The sequence below is a fragment of the Neolamprologus multifasciatus genome, chromosome 22, assembly GCF_963576455.1.
Source record: "Neolamprologus multifasciatus chromosome 22, fNeoMul1.2, whole genome shotgun sequence".
Taxonomy (NCBI): Eukaryota; Metazoa; Chordata; class Actinopteri; order Cichliformes; family Cichlidae; genus Neolamprologus; species Neolamprologus multifasciatus.
In genome coordinates this window covers 24204315-24226289 of record NC_140459.1, presented here as the reverse complement: position 1 = coordinate 24226289, position 21975 = coordinate 24204315, and the positions used below count along the sequence as shown (strand labels likewise).

The window sequence follows — 21975 nt, the reverse complement described above, 5'->3', positions numbered from 1 at the left end:
CTTATTTGCACCCATCTGTGAGTGCAGCTTTCTAGCCAAACCTGATGGTGAGCTGATCATTTAGCTATTTTAGCCAGCTGTGGCCAAAATATACTGAGACTTCAAAATGCCGAATCCAGACACTAACGGTGTGATCATGATGGTCACATCCATCTTTGATATACAGTCTCTCCTGGAGACATCTAGAATTGAATTGAAAGCATTAATCAGCTGATTTGGTTTTTAATGAATACTGCCATATAGTAAGGAAAAGAAAGATTCAGTGCAGACAATGTTACAAAAACGTTTTAGATTATTTCTGTATTTGTCCAGAAGCTTAACAAATCCGTTTTCTAATAGTTAAAAGCATGGCATCATCATTTACTATAAAGTAAAATATGCATCCTGAACTAAGAGCACATGGAAGACAGAAATCCCTTTTCTTGGGGTCGAACTTGCCATAGTTGGTGATCTCACTACTTTACATATTCCTGGTATTTTTGCAAGTCATGTTGTTTTATTCCTTTGCACAAAGAAGTCAGAGGCATGTGTACAGAACAAGATTTAAATCTGTCAATCTGACCATAACTTCCTCCTGGAAAAATAGTACAGCAGACGCAGAACTGGCCACTGATTGGACAGATAAACAAAAACGTCACTGTTTTTTTTTCATTTGGCCGAAAGCGGAAGTTGTTGGCTAACGTGGACATGGGACAAAAGAGCCTCGCTTCTAGCGGTGCTACGGTAAAAGAGTTGTTACGGTCAGCGTAATTAAACAAGTGAGTCGGTATTTCACGCCTTTTTATTTCAGTTTTTTTCACAGGTTTTGTAAAAAGCAGCTGGTCTCGTCAGTCGGCTATTTTAGGAAAAGTACTGCCAACTAGCTACCCAGCGTTAGCAACACACACTAGCTAGCAAGCAAGCAGAGAAAAGTGATTCCACTTTTGTTAGTTCAGGTGTGTCTGAGTCAATGTTTGTGTGTTTAAACTCCGTTATCCTTGTTGTGTTTTTAAAGTGTCAAGCGTCAGTGGTTACAGTTTGTCAGACCCAGTGTGTGTTAGCTGAGTTAACTGTTCACCGTTAGGACTAAAGTCTATAATCATTAACGTTTGTTTACCTGGAGGTTTTAAACGATGTATAAGTCAAGCTTGTAATACAACTCTGTCGGAGTTGACTGTTGAGTGGTAATACGATTGTAAATAACACACCTCCAACAGTTAACGATCACAAGTGCTTGTTTACCTCAGTTTACCCGTCTGTTCCTTCATCCTGGCAGAGCCGCCAGGAGTTCAGCCATGGAAGTGCCTTGCTATCTGTCCAAACTACTGTTCGAGCTCAATGAGCAACGGAAGCGTGACTTCTTCTGTGACTGCAGCATCCTTGTTGAAGGCCGTGTCTTCAAGGCGCATCGGAATGTCTTGTTTGCAGGAAGCGGTTATTTTCGAGCTCTTCTCGTTCACTATCTACAGGTAAGGACATAAGCACGGATTCCATTGTTTTCTCTGAGTGTTTGTTAAGTAGAGCTGGCTAAACTAAGGTGGCTTCTTGGACGTAAATGCAACAATTTGGTCAAGAATAATGTATTTATTATCGGACTGGCATATATTACAGTCAGTTTCATCGTTAGTTTCAAGGTCTAGTGTGTTGTGTTATTGTGACAGCTGTTTCCCAGGGTGTTCTTTCACATACCACTTGTCGAAAGGGGGAAAAGGCTTTCCAAACCTGCAGTGGATATAAATGACTTACACTTTTCCCTAAACTTTTTCCTAAACTTGCATAATCCAACTGAAAAGCAAAAAAAAAATGTTGGAGGAAAATATAAATAATAATGATTAAAAAATTTACAAAAAGCTTTTTGCATAAGTGGGCATACCCCTACACTAATACTTAGGTGAAGCACTTTTTAAAGAACACAGTCAGGCTCCTTGGGTAGGAGACTATCAGCATGGCACATCTTTACTTCGCAATATTTGCCCGCCTTTCTTTATAAAAGTACTCAAATATGTCAGATTGCTAGGGTATCTCTTGTGAACAGCCCTCTTCAGATCACACCACAGATTTTTCCATTGGATTTATGTCTGGCTGGGCCATTACAGACTTTAATTTTCTTCAGGTGAGGTCATTCTTTTGTTAATTTGAATTGGCTTGGGATCATTGTCATGTTGAAAGGTGAAATTCCCTTTATCTTCAGCTTTCTAGTAGATGCCTGAAGATTTGGGGCCCTCCATCTTGACTAAAGCCCCAGTTCCAGCTGCAACCCCAAAGCATGTTACTGCCACCACCATCTGCCAGGAAACTCCTACTAGGACAGCTTAACTTTACTTGGGCTTAATCAGTTCAATTCAGTTTTATTTATACAGTGCCAAATCACAACAACAGTCACCTCAAGGCGCTTTATATTGTGAGGTAGACCCTACAATAACAACACAGAGAAAACCCCAACAATCTTATGATCCCCTATGAGCAGGAAGAAACCTCCAGCAGTGGAAAGGAGGAAGACTTACAGAGTCTCTTTTATTGATAGTAGGTGTGTAGAAGACTAAATGCTGTGATTAAATCAAAATTTGCTTCACCAAAGTAGCGATTTAAGGGTGTGCTCACTTATACAACCAGCTTATTATGTGTTTTTAACTTTTAATATTTTTCAGATTTGTTTTTTTCAATTAAATTATATAGGTTTAGGTAACATTAAAGGTGGGAACATTTTAAAATGATGTATTGTAGTAATTCTTTTTAACATCATAGAAAACCTGGCATTTCAACAGGGGTGTCTACACTTTATATATCCATTCTACCTGTCCCTGTGTTTAAAAAAACAAAAGTAATTGCCCCCACTTGTTAAATTAAGCCCACACCCAGGCCTGATTACTGCCAGACCTGTTCAGTTGAAATATTACTTAAAGAGAAGATGTCTGACAAAATGAAGTAGGCTAAAAGTTCTCAAAAAGCAACACATCATCTAGAGAAACTCAAGAACAGATGCCATTTCTAAGACTTTGGGACTCGCAACGAACCACAGTGAGTGCCATTATCCACAAATAAAGAAAGCTTGGAATAGCGGTGAACCTTCCCAGGAGTCGACCAAGATTACTCAGAGTGCGCATCAAAGACTCATCCAGGAGGTCACAAAACATCTAAAGACCTGCAGGCCTCACTTGGCTCACTTACTTACTATTTAACAGTAAGAAAGAAACTGGGCAAAAATGGGAGCATTCCAATGAAAAAAACTATTGCTGACCAAAAAGAACACAAAGTTTTGTCTCACATTTTCCAAAAAAAACACCTTGATGACTTTTAAGAAATTAGTTTGTGGCCGGACGAGATAAAAACGTAAACGTTTTTGGAATGTTTGAATTGTGTTAAATCTGGCATAAAACTAATACACAATATTTCATGAAAAGATCATCATACCAATAGTCATAGATGTTGGTGTTTTGATGGTCTAGGGCTTTGCTACTTTGCTGCTTGAATGTTTGGATGACTTGCTGCAGTTTATGGAACAGTCAGCTGGAACCTGCTCCCTATCAGAAAATCATTAAGCAATCAATTCATGGCCTAAAGCTCAAGCACTTTTGAGTTATGCCACAGGACAATGATCAAAAACAAACCTGAATGGCTCACAAATAAATAAATAAAATAAATGAACAACTTAAGGTTTTGGAGTGGCCTAGCCAAAGTCTGGATCCAATTGAGGCACTAGGGCATGACCTTCACCACGTGGTTCAGGTTTGAAAACCTTCCAATGTGGCTGAATTAAAACAATTCTGGGGGCTAAAATTCCTGCAGAAAAGTTTTTTGTTTCCTTTTTATATAAATTAAATCATAATTAAAAAAAAAAACTAAATTTTGCATTCACTCTCTTTTTATCTATTTGAGAAGGGGGAAGGGGGAAAATACTTTTTTCACAGCACTGTGTTTCGCCAAGGTCACAACTAAAAACTGCAGACAAGCAGTATTTTTTTATATTGTTCTTTTCTCAAACGAGAGGCAGAGAGTGCTTCACAGAAAACAAACATAAGCAAGGTAAAAATTCCAAAATGAAGGGAGGTCATATTTAAACAACAGAAACAATGCATTAAGTGCTACAAATAGAAAAATCTGTGTTAAAAGCAGTACAAAAATTAAGACAAATTATGCATTTCATAAAAGAAGAACTGATATAAATATATTACCAATATGCCCATGTAAACAGATTTTTAAGAGTCCACAGAAATGACAACTCACCCAGCATACAGGCAGAGTTACACAGGTCAGGTCACAGCCTCAAGTACTCTGTCACAGTGTGTCCTTCGGTGGATGTGGGGGAAAAACCTCCCAAAAAACATTAATTTTAAATTGTTTTGACTAAAGGGAATGACATGAAGAAGGTCGGCCACAAGGGAGCCTGACTGTGAATGCTGTATAGGTAAGGATGAGAATTTTAACTGGATACTTAACATTACTGAGGGCCGGTGAAGAGACATTGGTTGGGTAATATGGGAGCAGCTCTATGACCTAGAAAGTAGCGTAACAGCATTTTTGAAGTCAGGAAAATGGAGATCTTGAAAACCTTCAGCTGTTTTGTAAAAACTATGATTTGAAATGTACCGATATTTCTCTGGAGCCCTGTTCCACTTTCTAAATATTTTCTGTTCCAGCATTTGTTTTCTGATACATTTGGCTCAATATTGTCTATCTTTTGAAAACATCTCTTTTCAGGACAGCGGACAGCGCTACAGCACAGCGTCGTTGGACATTGTGACAGCTGACGCCTTCTCTGTTATTCTGGACTTCCTCTACTCTGGACGCCTGGCTCTGAACAGGAGCAATGTCATCGAGGTGATGTCAGCAGCCAGCTACCTGCAGATGACGGATCTGGTGAACTTCTGCAAAGAGTACATCCGGTCGTCTTTGGAAATCTGCAGCAAGGAGAAGGAGAGGAACACAGAGAAAGAGAATCAGACAGAGGATGGAGGAATGGGTCCTGCAGACAGTGGCACTCCTTCTGCAACAATTTCCACTGGTGCTGGGGTTCCAGAGCCTCATTCACAGGTCTCAGAGGCAGATAGGGGGTCAGGTTTAGGTCAGGAGTCTGTTACATCAGGTAGAACACCTTTGTCCATTGTTGTCACCACCCCTCCAGGCGCTACCAGGGATATGGACACCTCCTATCCCTCTCGGGAAGAGTTTGCACCTGGGAGTGAAGGGCAGAAGGGACATATGGATCAGACTAATCTCTCATCATCTTCATCTTCTGCTCTGACTCCAGAGTTGGTGAACCCTAAGATAGAATATGACCCTGATGAAGAGCTTATGGAGTCACCAGACACCAAAGTCATCACATCCTATCCTGGGCCTCCTCTGCACAATACTCATCATAGCAGGCTGCTTCCCCCAAGTCCCTCTCCATCTAACGAACGCTCCCCCTTGGGATACAGCTCATCCTTTAATGCTAGGCAGCTGATGGAGGCGCTGGCCAGAGGTGAAGGTCCCAACTCTTTGGGGGACAGAGTAGGGCAGCGCTTCACCCAAGGGCTGGGTAGCAGCACTGGAGGAAGCAGAATGGACGAAGGTCTGGGATTTGTAGGATCATCAATTATGGAGATCCAGTCTGATTGGCTTGGGGAGGACACAGGTAATTAGCAGAATAAATACAAGGACATTTAATCGATTAAAAAGCTATATAGCAATGTTAGTAAATTGTCAACCGGAATAGATAGGGGTAGGTTTGAATTGTTGCTGTGTTTTTCCTCCTTCAGGTGATGGCTTAGTAGTGCCAGTGAAACTCCACAAGTGCCCCTTCTGCCCATACACTGCCAAGCAGAAGGGGATCATGAAGAGGCACATCCGTTGCCACACAGGAGAGAGGCCATTCCCCTGCCCCATGTGTGGCAAGAGGTTCACACGACAGGAGCACCTACGCAGCCACGCCCTTAGTGTAAGAATTTCATGCACTGCAAGCAGGTCGACTTCATTCTGAGTTAACCTTATGCAACTTTAGTTCATAAATTTTCGAATAACCCAAACTATTAGCATGAACAGGTTAATAGGAACAACAAGTTGTTTAAGTGAACAACATTTATATTATCTAAGAAGAGACACATCTCAGTTTTTGTTGCATTCCTGTGGGCCCTTGCTCTGAACAATTACAGCAACACTGGTCATGTGTCAGTAATTACTACAGGAGTCTCAATGACAGAGACCTGATACAATACTAGAATACAGCTTCTGTATGCTAAGACTTCATTAAAGTATCTGTGTCATGCTGCTTCCAACTTACAATGCACTCTATTATGGATGAAAATATTTTACATTGTGCTCCATAGTACTCATTTTAAAGCTTTTCTACTTTAAAACATCATTCCACACTAATACATTGTGCAGTGTAATATTTTAAAGTCACATGAATATTAAAAATAGTTTCCAACTGCGACATTAAAGTGATACTGTATAAGATTATGTTCATGTATCAGATTCATAATGAGTATTTTTTTCTTTAGGTACTTTAAGGACATTTGATGCTAAACATTGTTTTAATATTAGGTGCAAGTATGACGTTTTGAAGTAAATTTCATTAAGTGACTTAAAGAAATTCAGTGAAAACTGTGAAATTGCATTCACTGTTCACCATTGTGTGACGTAAGTTTCATTAGTGCAGTATTTTTTTTTTATTTTTTTTATTTTTTACCCCTCAGCCATAAAAAGCTGATGTTACCCTGCCGGGCAGGCAGGTGGCTGGAGTGGACACTCACGTTTGTGAATGTGATAACTTGAGAATGAAGCGTCATAGTGGAGTAGAGTTTCAAATTGGCACCATAAGTGCATCTGCTAGTAGTCTGAGGTTTAGCACTATCCACTGCTGGGATTTAAAAAATATATATTGTGCTGTTGTTCTCATCTACACTGATGGAAAAGTTGGTACTGTCCAAACAGATGAATTCACATCGTCCATGTCTTGATCATCCACAGGTCCACAGACACTACTGGCCGGTGTCATGTAAGAGCTGCAGACGAAACTTCACTGGTTCTAGCGTTTCACCCGGACTCAGACGCTTCGGCATCTGTGATAGCTGCAACTGTGTGACCACCACTCATGATGAAACAGCCCCTGTTCACCCTTCTAGCCAGTCAGAGCCTGTGGAACGAGTAGACGGCAGTACGGATTGGTCCAGCTTTATAGATGAGGTGGACGAGGTGGAGGTCGGCAGAGTGGAAGACTTAGTGGAGAAACAGATGCTTGAAAGACAGCTGGCTGTCTGCAGTGATGTAGTTCACGCGTTGTGAATTCAGTCAGTTATACCCAGGAAGAAAGTCTTTCTCTGAACTTGCTGTCTGAGCTAGCGTGTCATGCCAAAATGTAGTCCTGGACACGTTGGGGTTGTAGTTTGGCTGTATGTTTGTCAGATTTCATCACATTTGTGCAAGATGGCGTCACAGATCTTTAGTCAGAGGCTATGTGTCATGGCTGGTGCGATTCCCATCAGGGTGATCTCTAGTTAGTATTATTTACTGTAAGATGATTTATTTATTAACTAATTTGTATTTTAAATCTTTGAGTTTTGCAGATATTTTACTCCAGTGACTTGCTTGACTGGAACTAGGTTCAGTGATTGTGTATGCGTGTGTATGTGTTTTTCTTTCTTTTAATTATTACTGTAGTCTTTCCTTTCCTATATTTGCACAACTGATAAAACCAAATGTGTTTGTTTGTGTGTCTGTCTATCTGACTGTGTGTCTTGTATGTAAGAAGAGTGCACCCGTCCAGCTGGATTTCTGAATATACAGAGGACAGACAAAGCGTCTTCTCAAATGTTTTGCTTTGTCCAGAAAATTACACTTTGTGTATAAAAACAGTCTTGTTGATGTAGAGGGGCCACTGGAGTTATCACTGCAATAAATGTGTTCTCACACTGTGGACATTGTGTCATTGCTTTGTCATTGTTTGTTTTAATCTTTTTCTTTCAATAGTCCCAGAGTCACTTCTTCTTTATTATTGAAGTATAAGTAAACTTGATGTAGTTTTGGATCATATACAAAACTAGCCTGCGGCGCGCTCTAGTGGTTATTCAGTACAAATCTGTGCCAGCAACTGTTTTCTCACGTTTCTGCATTAAATAAGCAGCTGCATTTGTCCTTTGCAGAATAGTCATTTATTTAGTGATCCAGAGGAGTGCAAACAGGTGTGTGTGTGTAACAGAGAGAGAGAACATTCTGCAGTGAGCTTACTTGGATCTGGATAGAACCTGCAGGTGAGGATCACTATATTTTATATTTTATTTCTCAAGTGCATTTAACACACGTAGGTTAATGAGAAAAGCTACAGGAAATGACACTAAAGCATAACTAATATCTCATGCATTATTACTGGATAGGCCACAGTATCACAGACTGGGCAGGATTTTGTCTGGTTTGATGATGTGCAGTACAGAAGCTTCACAGGGTTGTGTGCTGTCTCTGTTAATGTTCACATGATACAGCTCAGACTTCCAGTACAACTCTGCAAATTAAAATCAGTCTGTGGCACACTAGTAGTTACTCAGTTCATATGGATGCAGTTGTATACTGTAGTCTTGCTTAGGTTCTGACTACTTGAATACATATTTATATTATTCAAGATAAACTGAGAACCAATCCTGGCCATCTTCCATACATGCTTGTACACTATGGTATGCCATACAGGTTTAATATGTAAAAACCATGAAGACTTTACAAACTGGCACTTACCAGGCTCTTGGACCTGGATGATTGTGGACATGGGTCCTCACAGTAGCCTAGTAGCTAATGTTTAATCCTGTGATAGGTATACTGATAAAAATAATGGAGTGTCTGTCATTTAAGCAACCTTTTCAAATTACAAAACAGTTAAGTTTATAGGTTTAATTCATAATATCGTCATCATAATCATGAAATCCACTTTTACTTAACCAAATATACACAGTCATGTGTGACTTTATGCCTACTATTTAAATACCGCCTTCAAATGACCACTCAGTGAAACTTGAGGGAGAACGCTATTTGTCATAATAAGACTAACAAGCCGCACTGTTTAAGATCCAGGGCTCAGTAATGGTGTAAATGAAGTTATCAACAGGGTTTGAATGTCTAAACATTATATGCACAGCAAGACACTTTATGGCCAACCATAGGACCTAAGCACTCAAGTCGTTTTCTATAAAGACAAAAGTAGGGCTCCCTCATGTAATGTTACATGATGAAGGTTCACTGGAGAATGACACAACTTTTTATAAGTCTTTCGTTTCCCATCTTTTAATTTGAAACTGTAGCACTCAATGCACCGAGTTTGTTGCTATTGCTCTGCAGTGTATCTTATGTTCATAATTTTTGTTTTAATTTAGTTTTTTTCAGGATGTTATGTATAATTACATAAAAAAAATCAACAAGGCCGCTGAAGAGGGCGACACGTCGTTGAGACCGAGGTATCGAACACCACAGAAGAAGAACGATATATCCGCAACGTTTCCCGCAGGTATCGCGTAGAAGTGTGACGAAGTGGAGATACATGGGCAAGTCGCGGGACTTAACTGAGTTTGAGCGGGGTATGATAGTAGGAGCCCGAAGAGCCGGTTGCAGTATCTCACAGACAGCGAACCTGCTGGGCTGTTCAAGGACTGCGGTGTCTCGAGTTTACAATGAATGGTGCGAGAAGAAGAAAACCTCGAGTGACCGCGCTACAACCGGGAGGAAGCGGCTCGTCGACGAGAACGGAGAGAAGTGGATTGAGAGTGTGGTGGAGGCTAACAACCAAGTTACGATTGAGGAGATCCATGCACTGTACAACAGCAGCGGGGTGGAGAAGCCCATCTCACTCCGAACTGCCCGACGGACCCTAAAGAGGCTGGGTTACACGTGCCTACTGCCAGTCGATGACCCCCTCACAGAGGGCGGAGCCAGCAACAAGTGACATGACAACAGTTTGCTCGCGTGCCGCGGCCAGGTTGGACTTTACTGCCATTTCGGTGATGTAATCAGCTGAGGAACTCAAGAGATTCCCAGGTTATACAGAAGGGGGTGCTGCGACGGCTTGACAAAAATCTGACTTTCTGGAGAAAATTCTGAAAATAGGTTTGAAGCAAATTCTTTACTGGCGGGTTCTTTTTCGCTCTCAGTGGCGACACGTGTCGTTCAGAAGAAGAATGCAGGGTGTCCGGTGAGGTAGGATCCGCAGGTGCAAGGGGAATGGGGAAGATATCCTCATGGCGGCAGACCTAGAACAGCTGGACACTAAAAGTGACTTACAATAACAGAAGCTAAACGACTCCAAGCCAAACACTGAGCCTTCCATGATGGACCTTGCATCCAGTAACAAGATTAACCTGGAAACATGAATGTAGTAATTAAAAACTGGATTATTCCAATATCGCACCCCTGTATTTATAACTTGCCAATTGTAGAGTAATTCTTTATGATCTTTAATTTTTCTTTCATCTTATTTCCCATTTTTTACAACATCTCTATAAGTGCATTAGTTTAATGAAATGTGCACACATGCATGGAAATGTAAGGTGAAAACAGAGTTTGTACATTTTTAACAAGCTTGAAAGTCAATATTTGTTACCTTTATTCTTCAACGCAGCCTGAACCCTATTAGGAAAGGTTTCCTGTTATTTCTTTAAGTAGTTTTCAGAAATAGTTCTCTAGGCTTCTTGAGGGAGATTTAAAGCTCTTCTTTGGCTCTTGGCTGCATTTTGTTCTGTTCTCTGTCAAGATGATCCCGCACTGCTTCAATAATGTTGATGTCCGAGATCTGGGGAGGCCAGTCCGTGACTAATAGTGTTTTTTTTTTCCATCCAGACAGCTCTTACCATGTTAGCAGTGCATTTGGGATCATTATTACAGAGAAAATGCTTTCCAGATGGTATATATATATATAGTGGCTCAAAATCGGATGGTCCAGCAATTTTGAAAAGATCCCCAACACCACTGCTGCTGCCCAAATCATGGCAGAGCCTCCGCTCTGTGTTAGATGGCTGTAAGTGCTTACCTTTGTACCTCTCTCCTGATATCTTCCAGATGTACTGACGATGATTTGAGCCAAAAAAAGTTAAATATAGCAGCCAATTTCCAAAGGAAAAACCTTGAAAAAAGGCTCAGAAAACCCGATAAACTTTTTCTTCAAATCCACCTAAGAAAATTTTAAGAAAGTCTGTCTCCTTGGAAGTAGAATATAAATAAAAAAGAAGTACCTTTAGATTTTTGCGCAGTACTGTTAAAAAATGTGTTTAGATGTATTATTTTATTTGTCCCTAACTTTCCCATACCAGTTGATGCCTGTCTCATATTGTGTTTTTACAGAGCAGAAATTAGATTAACTTTTTGTAATTCCAAATAAACTATTCTTATATTTTTTTCAATCAAGATAAAAAAATATTCCAATAACTGAGGTGCTGGCACTTCCCTGTCTTCAATGCTCCACTCTCGAATAAAGGTGAAAAAAAAAATACCCATAGGAATTAGGAAACATTTGACTGCGACAGTAATAACACAAAGATAGTTAAACATAAATCAGTTCACCTGCTTTGGTGCAAATAAAACTGACAAAAGGCGCTTCTGGATACAGCATCTATACCATTGCAAGACAGTTTGCTGTGTCGCTGTAATAATCATTTGATTTTTAACCTTTGACCAGATTAATGAGCCTGGCATAGTAAGGCCTGATTTATACTTCTATGGGAAATCTACATCGTAACTGGAGACATACGCTGTAACCTGACATGCACTTCTAAATACACAAATTCAGCAGGGGCTGATTACATTATTGAGATCATATGTGATAAAAGGCCGAGGTCAAAACAGAACTTAAATGGATATTAAGCACTCCCTGCCTTTGCATTGCAAGCTCTTTAAAGTAGCAGTAGGCAGTCCCAACATCAGCTACTCCTGAGAGATTTAAAACGGTCAAAACACACTTGCAGAATCACATTTTGGCATGTCAAAATAATATCTAGCAAAGACAGTGAAGGTGCATGTTGGGCAAGAACACAGCAGTCTTACTAAACGTTAAGAAAAATCCAAAACAGCCTGTGCTTTATTCACAGTAAGTGATCAAACTGTTGCAAATGTAACTTGAACAGCATCATCCACGAGTTTAATGCACATGAAGACAAACCTTCAGCGCTCACGGTAAACATTTAAGGCTTCGAAACTTCATCGTGTGCAGTGCAAATACAGATCTTTTACTGCCCCCTCCTGGCAGATGTGAATACATGCAGAGTCAGACCAAGGCTCATATAAACTCGCTTCACGTATGCTGAGCAAACTCGACAGGGAGGTAGAAGTTAAAGAGAGACCCTTGCAGCACTGGCATACAAGTCCAGGAGCAGCATATGATGGGCCACTTTTGGATTCGGTGTCTTGAAACAAGTTCAACAACTCTGAAATTTGCCTGACTTTGTCTCCGGATTACAATACTATCAGCTCTAACAAGCCGTAACTGTGCTTTTTAACTTTTTGGGAGGGGAAAAAAAAAATCAAAGCTTTATTTCGCAAAACAAAGGGACAACACTGCTTCAAAACTCCTAGGAATTCACCTGAAACTGCACTGCTTAATGTGCGATGTTTACTGTAATGTTTATGTTGTGCTTATTCAGCTGGCTGTTGAACAATTTCCCTGCAAGCATTACAGCAGCAGCTCTCCTTCCACACTAAAGGCAACTCAGTTCAGTTAGGAAGATATTCTCTGCACAGCTGATTACATTCAATGAAAACCTGCCTCCATTTGGAATAACAATAATAAGAAAAGAAAAATGTAAACGCTTGTGTCCTCTACTACAGACAACTATGTTTGGGAATACCGGGATGCCAAATTGGAATAATCCAGTTCTTTCCAACTACATTCATGTCTCCGGGTTATTCTCGTTACTGCGCGCAAGCTCTGTCGTGGAGGACTCGATCTTTTGCTCTGAGTCATTTTGCGTCTCGGACTGTAACCCCGAGGTGTCCAGCTGTTCTGGCCCTGATGTCTTTTCGAGTAAAGCCTCCATCCCCGCCGCGGTGGTCCTATTGCTGCGGCTGTAACCCAGCCTCTTCAGGGTCCGCCGGGCAGTCCTCAGTGAGATGGGCTTCTCCACCCCGCTGCTGTTGTACATGGCATGGATCTCCTCGACCGTAGCCTCCCTGTTAGCCTCCAACATGCTTGCCAGCCTCTTCTCTCCGTTCTCATCGACGAGCCGCTTCCTCCCGCTAGCTCCTCGGTCGCTGGAGGTTTTCTGTTTATGACACCATTCCCTGTGAACTCGGGACACCGCGGTCCTTGAACAGCCCAGCAGGTTCGCTGTCTGCGACAGGCTGCACCCGGCGTTTCGGACTCCCACTATCATACCCCGCTCAAACTCACTGAAATCCCGCGACTTGCCCATCAAACACCCCTCCTTCACACTAACACAGGTGTATGGGGAAGAGCAGCGGATATCCGCTAGTAATCATTCTTCTTCTATGGTTCTTGGTACGTCACGTTCAACACAGGTCGCCCTCAGGTGGATCCAGGGGCGGATCTAGAGAACTTTTCTCAGGGTGGCATGGAAATTAAACGGGGTGGCAAAATGAAAACCTTTTTCTCTCTCTTACACATATGCAGGTGTTGCATTCTGTAATAATCATTATATATGGTTAAAATATATAAAAAGCAGTAAGTATAAGCATTTCATATAAACATAGTCTGTAACTTTCTTATTTTATTTGGCCAACATAATTAAACATTTCAGTTTCATAAAACATTTTAATTTTGATTTTATGTAGTGTAAAGGAATGTAATAAATAAGCATGTAGCCCCATAAGTATAAAATTTAGATAGCTACACAAATAGGGTGTTTCATTTACAAACATTATATTTATTTATGTTGGTTTTTAGTTGAGAAGCCATAAAAGGCTGAGGTATACAAATTTACTACTCCTATAAACTATGCAAGAAAACTTTCCATTGCCAAGGGCACTGTTTTGTTGTACAGGGTTAAATAAATAACAATTAGAAATCCAATTACATGTGAATAATGTACCAAGAATTTGTAAAGATATGCTTTTGTATTTTAATAGGCAAACCTTTCGCTGCCCGGTTTCACCAATTGAAAAACAAAGCAAGAGAAGTTCCAGATATTTCAAAAATAATTGTAATCATACCTTTAAACGTCATTATATTGATCCAACCGTGCTGGCGACTATCCCAACTCCCATAACGCAGGAGGACTGCCTCTGCCTGGGCGGGTGCTTTTTAAAATTGTGGTACATTCTGTAAACAGGTGAGCAGGCTTAAAAAGAAGAAGCTAAATTTCAGCACTATCCCTGTTTTTCCACACTCATTGAATTAAATTGACATTAAAATAAAGATAAAAGGGGATCCATTGTAGGCCCCCTCCCATGTATTTGATATTAGATCTAAAAATACTACAATTCCATTCATTTTAACTCCTGTGTAATACTGCCAAAATCATATCACCAAAACAGGTTTAGCTGGGAATTTTAGTGCTGACTGATGAGACAAGTTTTAAATAATCCACTGAAAATCTGACTGGGTAAAAATAACTCCCAGGAAGCACAGAGCGAGGGGACATACAGCACAGAAAACTAACAGTAACTTCTGTTAAAACGGAGCAGCTGAGTACACAGCAGTGACGGAGGGAGTGACAACGAACAGAGGGTGGAGGATAATAAATACTCAACAAGGTATGGGTGGAGTGGAAACAGACTTAAAAGGGGAAAATAGAGAGAGGAAGAAAAACTAAATATAGAAAACACGAGACAAAAGGACTCAACATGGAAGATAGACAAAAAGTTGGCAAGTCATGGGAACACACATGATAAGCAAAGTAGAAATATAAGTACACAGTAAACTGTGGTTTTCATCGTTGCCTCTTTTCCTGAAACGAGGAAAAGAGGCAAAACTTAATTTGCAAAAACATAAAAAATGTACAACTCCCCAGATTAAAGAGAAATATATATTTATTAATAATATATTTATTAATAATATACTTAACAGAAACTGGGAGCACAGAGGGTGCATATTTTATTACAGAGAGGTCTTTAGAAGGGACTAAACATGATTTATTGATGAACAGAATTCAATAATGCTATTTGGCAAGTAGACTCAATTCCCCACATGCCAAATTGTATTAGTCAGAAGATACTTGAAAAGAACGAAACCTACTTAAAACACAGAAGCAAAGAAACCATAATTTTGAGAACTCCATTCCTAGCCCTCAGTGCCAGACAGGGAGGGGACAACTCTACCGCTATTTAAGCTGGGTTGCTAGTTAGCTAGCATCAGTACCGTTAGCTAAAATGGTCGTTCACACTGGTTTTTGCTGCTGTCCCAATTGGGGAATGATGAGTCCCAGTCTGTGTTGATTTCCTTATTAATCATATGTCATATGTAATCTAATGTACTAAACAAAACTTTGAAAGAAACTTATCATGCTCTCTGTGCTCTGTGATTGTGAATCCACCATGGTGGACATGATGAAGACCGCTTGGTCTTCTGATTTCTCATTGGCTGACCTCCACTTCCCTTCCACTTTTACAGAAATCTCCAGTTTTCCCCCCCGCTTAACTGTAACCCCCCTCCCCCCTCCAGAAATTACCATAGTAGAAAGTGAAAAAGAGAAACTTGTCCTATTTTCACAACGTTACAGAGGTTTTATTAGAGACACGGCTAAGCGGTTTGAAATTTGGAATAATTTGTGAAAGCTTAAAAGTCTTCAGCATTGAATTGCACAAATGAGACATTCTTGTCAGAGGTAATTTTGGAAAAAAAATTAATTAAAAAACAGCAGCTGACAACACTGCACACAATGGTAGACTGGTGCTTAATAAGCAAGCGAATAAGGCAGACATCTTTTTGTGGAATCTTTTTACCTGCTCTTTGATCGCTTGCTGTTGTAGCTGTTTGTTGGTTGATGAATTTTTTTGTGAGCTTTTTAGTTGGGATTCATGTCATAACACGTCTGCATTTAAATAACAGATCTGGTGGTACATCCCATTAAATCAGATGTTCTCCCTCTCGCCCCCGACACAAAGATCATTAGGGTTCAACGGGTTAATTGTTTATTGCTTAGTTACTTTGTGTAGTATGAATGACAATAAGGGAGGTTTTTATCAGTAGGAACACCTGTAAAAATCAGCTAAAAATCCAACATTTCTGCTTGTGCTTCATTGTGGTGACAACTTAAGACAAACAACTTAGGAATTATAAATGGCTTCAAGCATACATTCAGGCCTGTGAGACTTATTTAGACATTGAGACAATAAGCCATGAGCCTCTGTGCTACATGCACACATTTCTGCATCTCTGCCATTCAAAGACAGTTTGTATATAGTTTATTTTATGTAATATTCAATACTGAACCGTAAATGCAGTCTTTTTCAGTATTTTTATGCATTTGCTAGTACTAGGAAGTAGGGGTGGGTTTTTATAATCGATTTATCGATTAAAATCGATTCTGGCTTGGATAACGTAAAATCGATTCATTAAAATCCTGAATCGATTTTTTAATATAAATTTATTTTGCCCAAAATGCCAGAATCTCAGGTGAAAGATCACAAAATTTCAACAACCACCAAACAGCTAAGACAGTAAATGAGAGCAGGTACACGGATTTTGCACAAAGACGTAAACACACAGCGCGGATCAGAATCAGTGAGATGTCGCCTTTCTCAGCTGACGGTGGGGCTGAAAGCCGACAGATTCTGATTCTGATCCGCGGGTCCGCGCTGTGTGTTTACGCCCTTTTTGCGCTGATCATAAAGCTGTTAGTTTTATCTCTCTCCAAACAATATTGACTGAACCAGCAGCAAAAGAAGATCCAAACTACGCTTCACATAAACATCGTCATGAATTCCCTCTGACTTTTGCTGTTTTGCTTCCACCAGGATAAAATCACACTTCATGCACAGCTCTCTCTCTCTCTCTCCCTCTCTCCCTGTCTGTCTGTTTTCTTTATTATTTGCTTGCTTGTTACGCACAAGTCTACCGTTGTTTACAGCGCTGTCGGCCGACGTTTTTTTTTCCGTTTTACATACTTCCGAAAAGAAAACCTAATTTCTGCCGTCCAATATTGAACAAATTTCAACTTTTTAAAATTATGCAAAATGCAAAAGGCTCTCTAATAAAACCGCTGTAACTTCAGAGGTAACATTCATGTGTTGATTAATGGTTTTCTTTCGTTTTTGATGTACTGCAGAATATTTTTATAAAATCCCAGAACAGGAAAATCACCTTCATGTTTTTCTGTGTTTTATCTTCAGCTACTTTGACACAAAGGCCTCTGCTGTGATGCTCACACCTTTGATAAAGTCTGGAAAGTGTCAGCTTCCTTTTTATAGATACAAAAATATGTAAATGTACTGATCTGAATTATAATATTTCTGACTGTCAAAATTTCCCAGATTCAAATCGAATTGAATCGAATCGAATTAAATCGAATCGTGGATCAAATCGATTCGGGACCTTGTGAATCGGAATTGAATCGATTCTAGAAATCAGTGACGATACCCAGCCCTACTAGGAAGGACACACGAGGTTTATAGCCCAGACAAGTTTGAAACCGTTTGTCCTCCACAATGGAAAACGCCTAAAAATAAAAACGGTTCTCAAATGTTGCTCATTTTGTATTTCTTTGCTTTATCACGCTTGCGTTTAAATCTGGCTCCCCAGTCCCTCTGAGTACCCAACCTGTACAACGGGGTGCCCGATCCCAGTCCTCGAGAGCTACTGTCCTGCAGCTTTTAGATGCATTCCTACTCCAACACAGCTGAATCAAATGGTTTGATTACCTCTTTAGCATGCCATGAAGTTTGGCAAAGGCCTGGTAACAAGTCTTTCATTTGATTCAGGGGTTTTTTCGTTGCAATTCTTCAAATTTCCTCTGGGGGCAGCAATGCAACTGTAATGCATCTAGTTTGCTGGATATACGACAAAAGAAGAAGGATGTTTTGGTTTTTGGCATCGGAAATATCCATGGTTTCACATATTTACCCCTGGGTAGTGTGAAGAAGAGGGGATTCATGGGCAAGTCGCGCGATTTAAGTGAGTTTGAGCGGGGTATGATAGTGGGAGCCCGAAACGCCGGGCGTAGCATCTCACAGACAGCGAACCTGCTGGGCTGTTCAAGGACCGCGGTGTCCCGCGTTCACAGGGAATGGAGTCAGAAGCAGAAAACCTCCAGCGACCGCGGAGCGAGCGGGAGGAAGCGGCTCGTCGACGAGAACGGAGAGAAGAGACTGGAAAGGATCGTGGAGGCTAACAATCAGGCTACGATTGAGGAGATCCATGCCTTGTACAACAGCAGTGGGGTGGAGAAACCCATCTCACTGAGGACTGCCCAGCGGACCCTGAAGAGGCTGGGTTACAGCCGCAAGACGCAGGGAGAGGACGTCCTCATCGCGGCAGGGCTGGAAGCTTTAGCCGAGTACACATCCGGCCAAGAACACACGGACCCCTCGACGGACATAAAATGTGAGGTGCAACAGGAGCCAAAGATCGAGTCCTCCACGACGGAGCTTGTGCGCAGTAACGAGAATGACTTGGAGACATGAATGTAGTAGTAAAGAACTGGATTAAACCATTCTGATGTCGCGATATTTCCAGAGTTGCCCACTGTAGAGCTGTTCTTTAAAAGCCCCCTCCCCCAGTTTATTCCGATGTCTTACAAAATATCCACCTTTGTTTTTCGCGCCAGATCAGGAGTTTTATTTCATTGTAATCATGTGCCAACAACATCTTCCTCAGCCAATTTAGTCACTTTCAAACAGATATAGACAAATATTCTGTCTATACGGAACAGAAACGTGGATGTTATAATAAAAATTTTAAAATTCAAAACGCCAAAATAACCAGTATATTAAAGATAGATGTTTTATTTTCCTCATGGTGAAATTTGACCTGGACTGTAGAAAACTAGACCCATAAACACAGCACCAGCAGGTACAGACACATTTATTAACAGCAGGCATCGCTCAGGGTGCCGTGTAGCCTCAGCTCATTTTAGGCTAACCTTTAAAAGTCTCCACAGAGGAACAAAGGAGTTTTGATTCATGCTGTTAAAGTCTAAACTACCTGGCTGTCGGTAACAACTCATACTGAGAGTACAGGATGAGGGAAGGATCACAAATGACTCACTCTGCTTGTTTAAGTACCCACTGGTCAACAAACAATTTGAAGACTATAACAATCGCTCTAATCAATCATTGTTATTGCAGTCTCAACCAAGCACGTTAACTCTCCTGAACCATGGACATTTTCACATTTGAAATAAGGCGATCGCTGTCAGGGTTTGCACTGTCATTACTAGAGCAAACACCATTTCAATCAACTGTAAAAATGAATATAAGCAGTGGCTTATGGGAAAAGTCTCTGCAAATGCCAAATATGATTTAAAGTGGTGCTGTTTATTTAAAGCTTTCAAAGGACTAAATCAGAAGGAGCTGTGTGCTTTATTGCATTTGAACTTACTTAACTTAGATCAAACTTGGACTGAGGTTATCCACAACCCAGTTCGTTCACTGCAGCTGTAACGTGAGCACCCTGAAGTAGCATATCAGGGAAGTTTGCTATAATAAAAATATTTTAAGTGGTCTTTCTTGTTTGTTTGTTTTTCATTCATAACAATTTACAGAACTCAACCACAGCACCTCTTCAATCCGTCCTTACACACAGCTGATCGAGCTAACTCTGATTACTGTCCCTGGAACTGAAAACAAAAGTTAATCAACCTGGAGTTTAACATTAAACACTTTTTCCCCCAACCTGCCATCTGGAGTCATCCACTCTTAGGGTTGTATTTTGGCGTATGTTTGCATGTTTGTGAACAGTTTCGTCACCGTTATGCAAGATGCTGTCACAAATCTGTTTGTGTTACAGCTGCAGTTCCCATCAGGGTGATTACACACAAGTGTGTACAGTTACATCTTTATCTAAATGTATTTATTTATATAAAAATGAATTCAAACAGGAGGTGTAGGAGGTGGTTAGTTTGTGATATTATTCATTACTTTGACCTAAATTTACAGCTCTTGTATTGAAGTTTGCATATGACTGTGTTGCATTAGAGATTTATAGCCAATCCCCTGTGTTATTTATCTTTTTGGAATAAAATTCTCAAGGAAATGCATCACTTTCTCTTGTATGTTGATTAGAGTGAAGATTTAAGATTAGGTGGGTCCCATGGGATCTTCTGTTTTCTAAGTTAGACCGCAGCACTCTTAACTTTAGGAATGATTGCTTTAAATCATCACTGTAGTCTTTTCTTTCCTGAAGTTTCTATAATTGCACAGCTGAAAAAAAGGAAAATGATTTTTTGTGTATTTTGTACATAAGAAAAACACGACTGTCAGCGTGGGATTCCTGAGCTTGCAGAGGACAGACAGTGTTTACTAAAACATTTTGCTTTGTCCAAAAGGAAGAAAAAAGCATATTTGCATACTGAAAGTTTTTTGGGTATAAAGGGGCCACTCGAGGTATCAGTGCAATACATGTGGTGTAACACTGGACATTTCCCAGATGCCTCTTCATCTCATTTATGATTACATGTAGTTTTTTTTCACAGTCCAGGAGTCACTTGTTAATATTGTGATATAAATTGACCTAGTTGACAAAGATATGCAACAAGTGCAAAACTAGTCTGTGGTGCACTCTAGTGGTTAGTCAGCTCAAATCTGTGCCAGCATGCTGTCTGTAAACAACTGTTTTTTTTTTCTTTCTACAGACTATTTGGTTACGTATTTAATGCACAAAATACATTATATAATGGCTAAAGTCTAATTAGCCATTACTCTGTAAAATATGGATAATTCCTGTGATGGGACCTGGATGAGCAGTTTATTACAAAGCAAACTGGATCTGTTGGGACCCCACTCTCTTCCTCAGGTCACTGACTGAAAGTTCCCTTTGGGGTGTAGATAGCTATGTGAATTTTGTGGATTCGCACAAAGTCGTTTGATCCACATATTGGACAATAAATGTTAAAAGCACGTAGAGGCTTCCTTAAGGAAACATAGAAATTCTTCTCAGACTGCAGTCTCTTTAGTTTGTGTCACCATTTCCTTAGCCACCACCTTGCATGTAATTGTATAGCAGTATTAAGGTTGTAATAACCAGAATACACAGGTCTGTATTATTCAGGGTAAAATGAGTGAATTGTTTTTACAGGCATGTGATAGTTTTCTAGACTTATGGACCTGGTGCTGCTGAATTCTAAATTATTTGGAGCAGATTAACCAGAAAGACAGAGGATATATCTAAGAGGAAAAAGCTAAATTATAAACAGTGCGGGTTCTAGCATTGATCCCTGTTGGACTCCATCTGTAAAGGTCCGATATTTAGTGGGGAGTCTAGCCTTGAACAAATTGCTTTCTGTCAGCCATGTATGATGTAAATCGTTTTAGTGCTGTGTCCTTGATTCCAGTGCTGGCCAGTCGTAATAACAGAAGATGACAGATGGAATCGAAAGCAGAACTGAGGTCAAGGATATGCATGTGATGCAAGGACGAGGTCCCTGGTGACCCAAAAGCTATTTTCTTGCTGTGTCTGAATGGCTCTTAAAGTTTTTATTAATTAAGTAAGCCTGGACCTGTGATGCTGCAAGGCATGCTCCAGAATCTCAGAGATAAATGGAAAGCTGGAAATGGGACAGTAGTTATGACCTGTGACAGTATAGGAGGGCAGGCTGTAAACAGGGAATTAGACCCAGTAAGCATGTGAAAGTTTTCAGGGTGTTTTACGTGGCTTCATTTAGGAAAAACTGGAAGGGAAAATAAAAGTATGGATGACGATTTTATTTATTACTTTTACCCATTCACACACTGACTGAATGTAGTGTAAAGCACTTTGGGGTCCATAGGGACTAAGTAAAGCGCTATACAAATATTTACCATTTACCATCTGTTTTTACGTATCCACGTGTAGTTTGTTCTCAAAACAACTACAAAAATACAGAGTTGCAACTGAAATAATACATAACTTTTAAAGATAACTCTCACACAGCAAAAGTTGCTGGGTGATGCATAAAGACA

At 40.3% G+C, this 21975-nt stretch overlaps 1 protein-coding gene across 2 annotated transcripts; it reads left to right on the top strand.

Annotated features, from left to right (window-relative positions):
- Positions 1–1274: 1274 nt before the first annotated feature.
- On the top strand, positions 1275–7891 carry zbtb8b (zinc finger and BTB domain containing 8B). Of its 2 annotated transcripts, none has more exons than XM_085149593.1 (4): positions 1275–1448; positions 4678–5593; positions 5718–5896; positions 6928–7891. In XM_085149593.1, the coding sequence occupies exons 1-4, from the start codon at positions 1275–1277 to the stop codon at positions 7240–7242; spliced, it is 1584 nt and encodes a 527-aa protein (XP_085005719.1). In that variant the 3' UTR covers positions 7243–7891. The 2 variants fall into 2 exon arrangements, with proteins under 2 accessions (XP_085005719.1, XP_085005720.1); XM_085149594.1 differs by lacking the exon at positions 1275–1448 and adding an exon at positions 4343–4384.
- The last annotated feature ends 14084 nt before the right edge of the window (positions 7892–21975 follow it).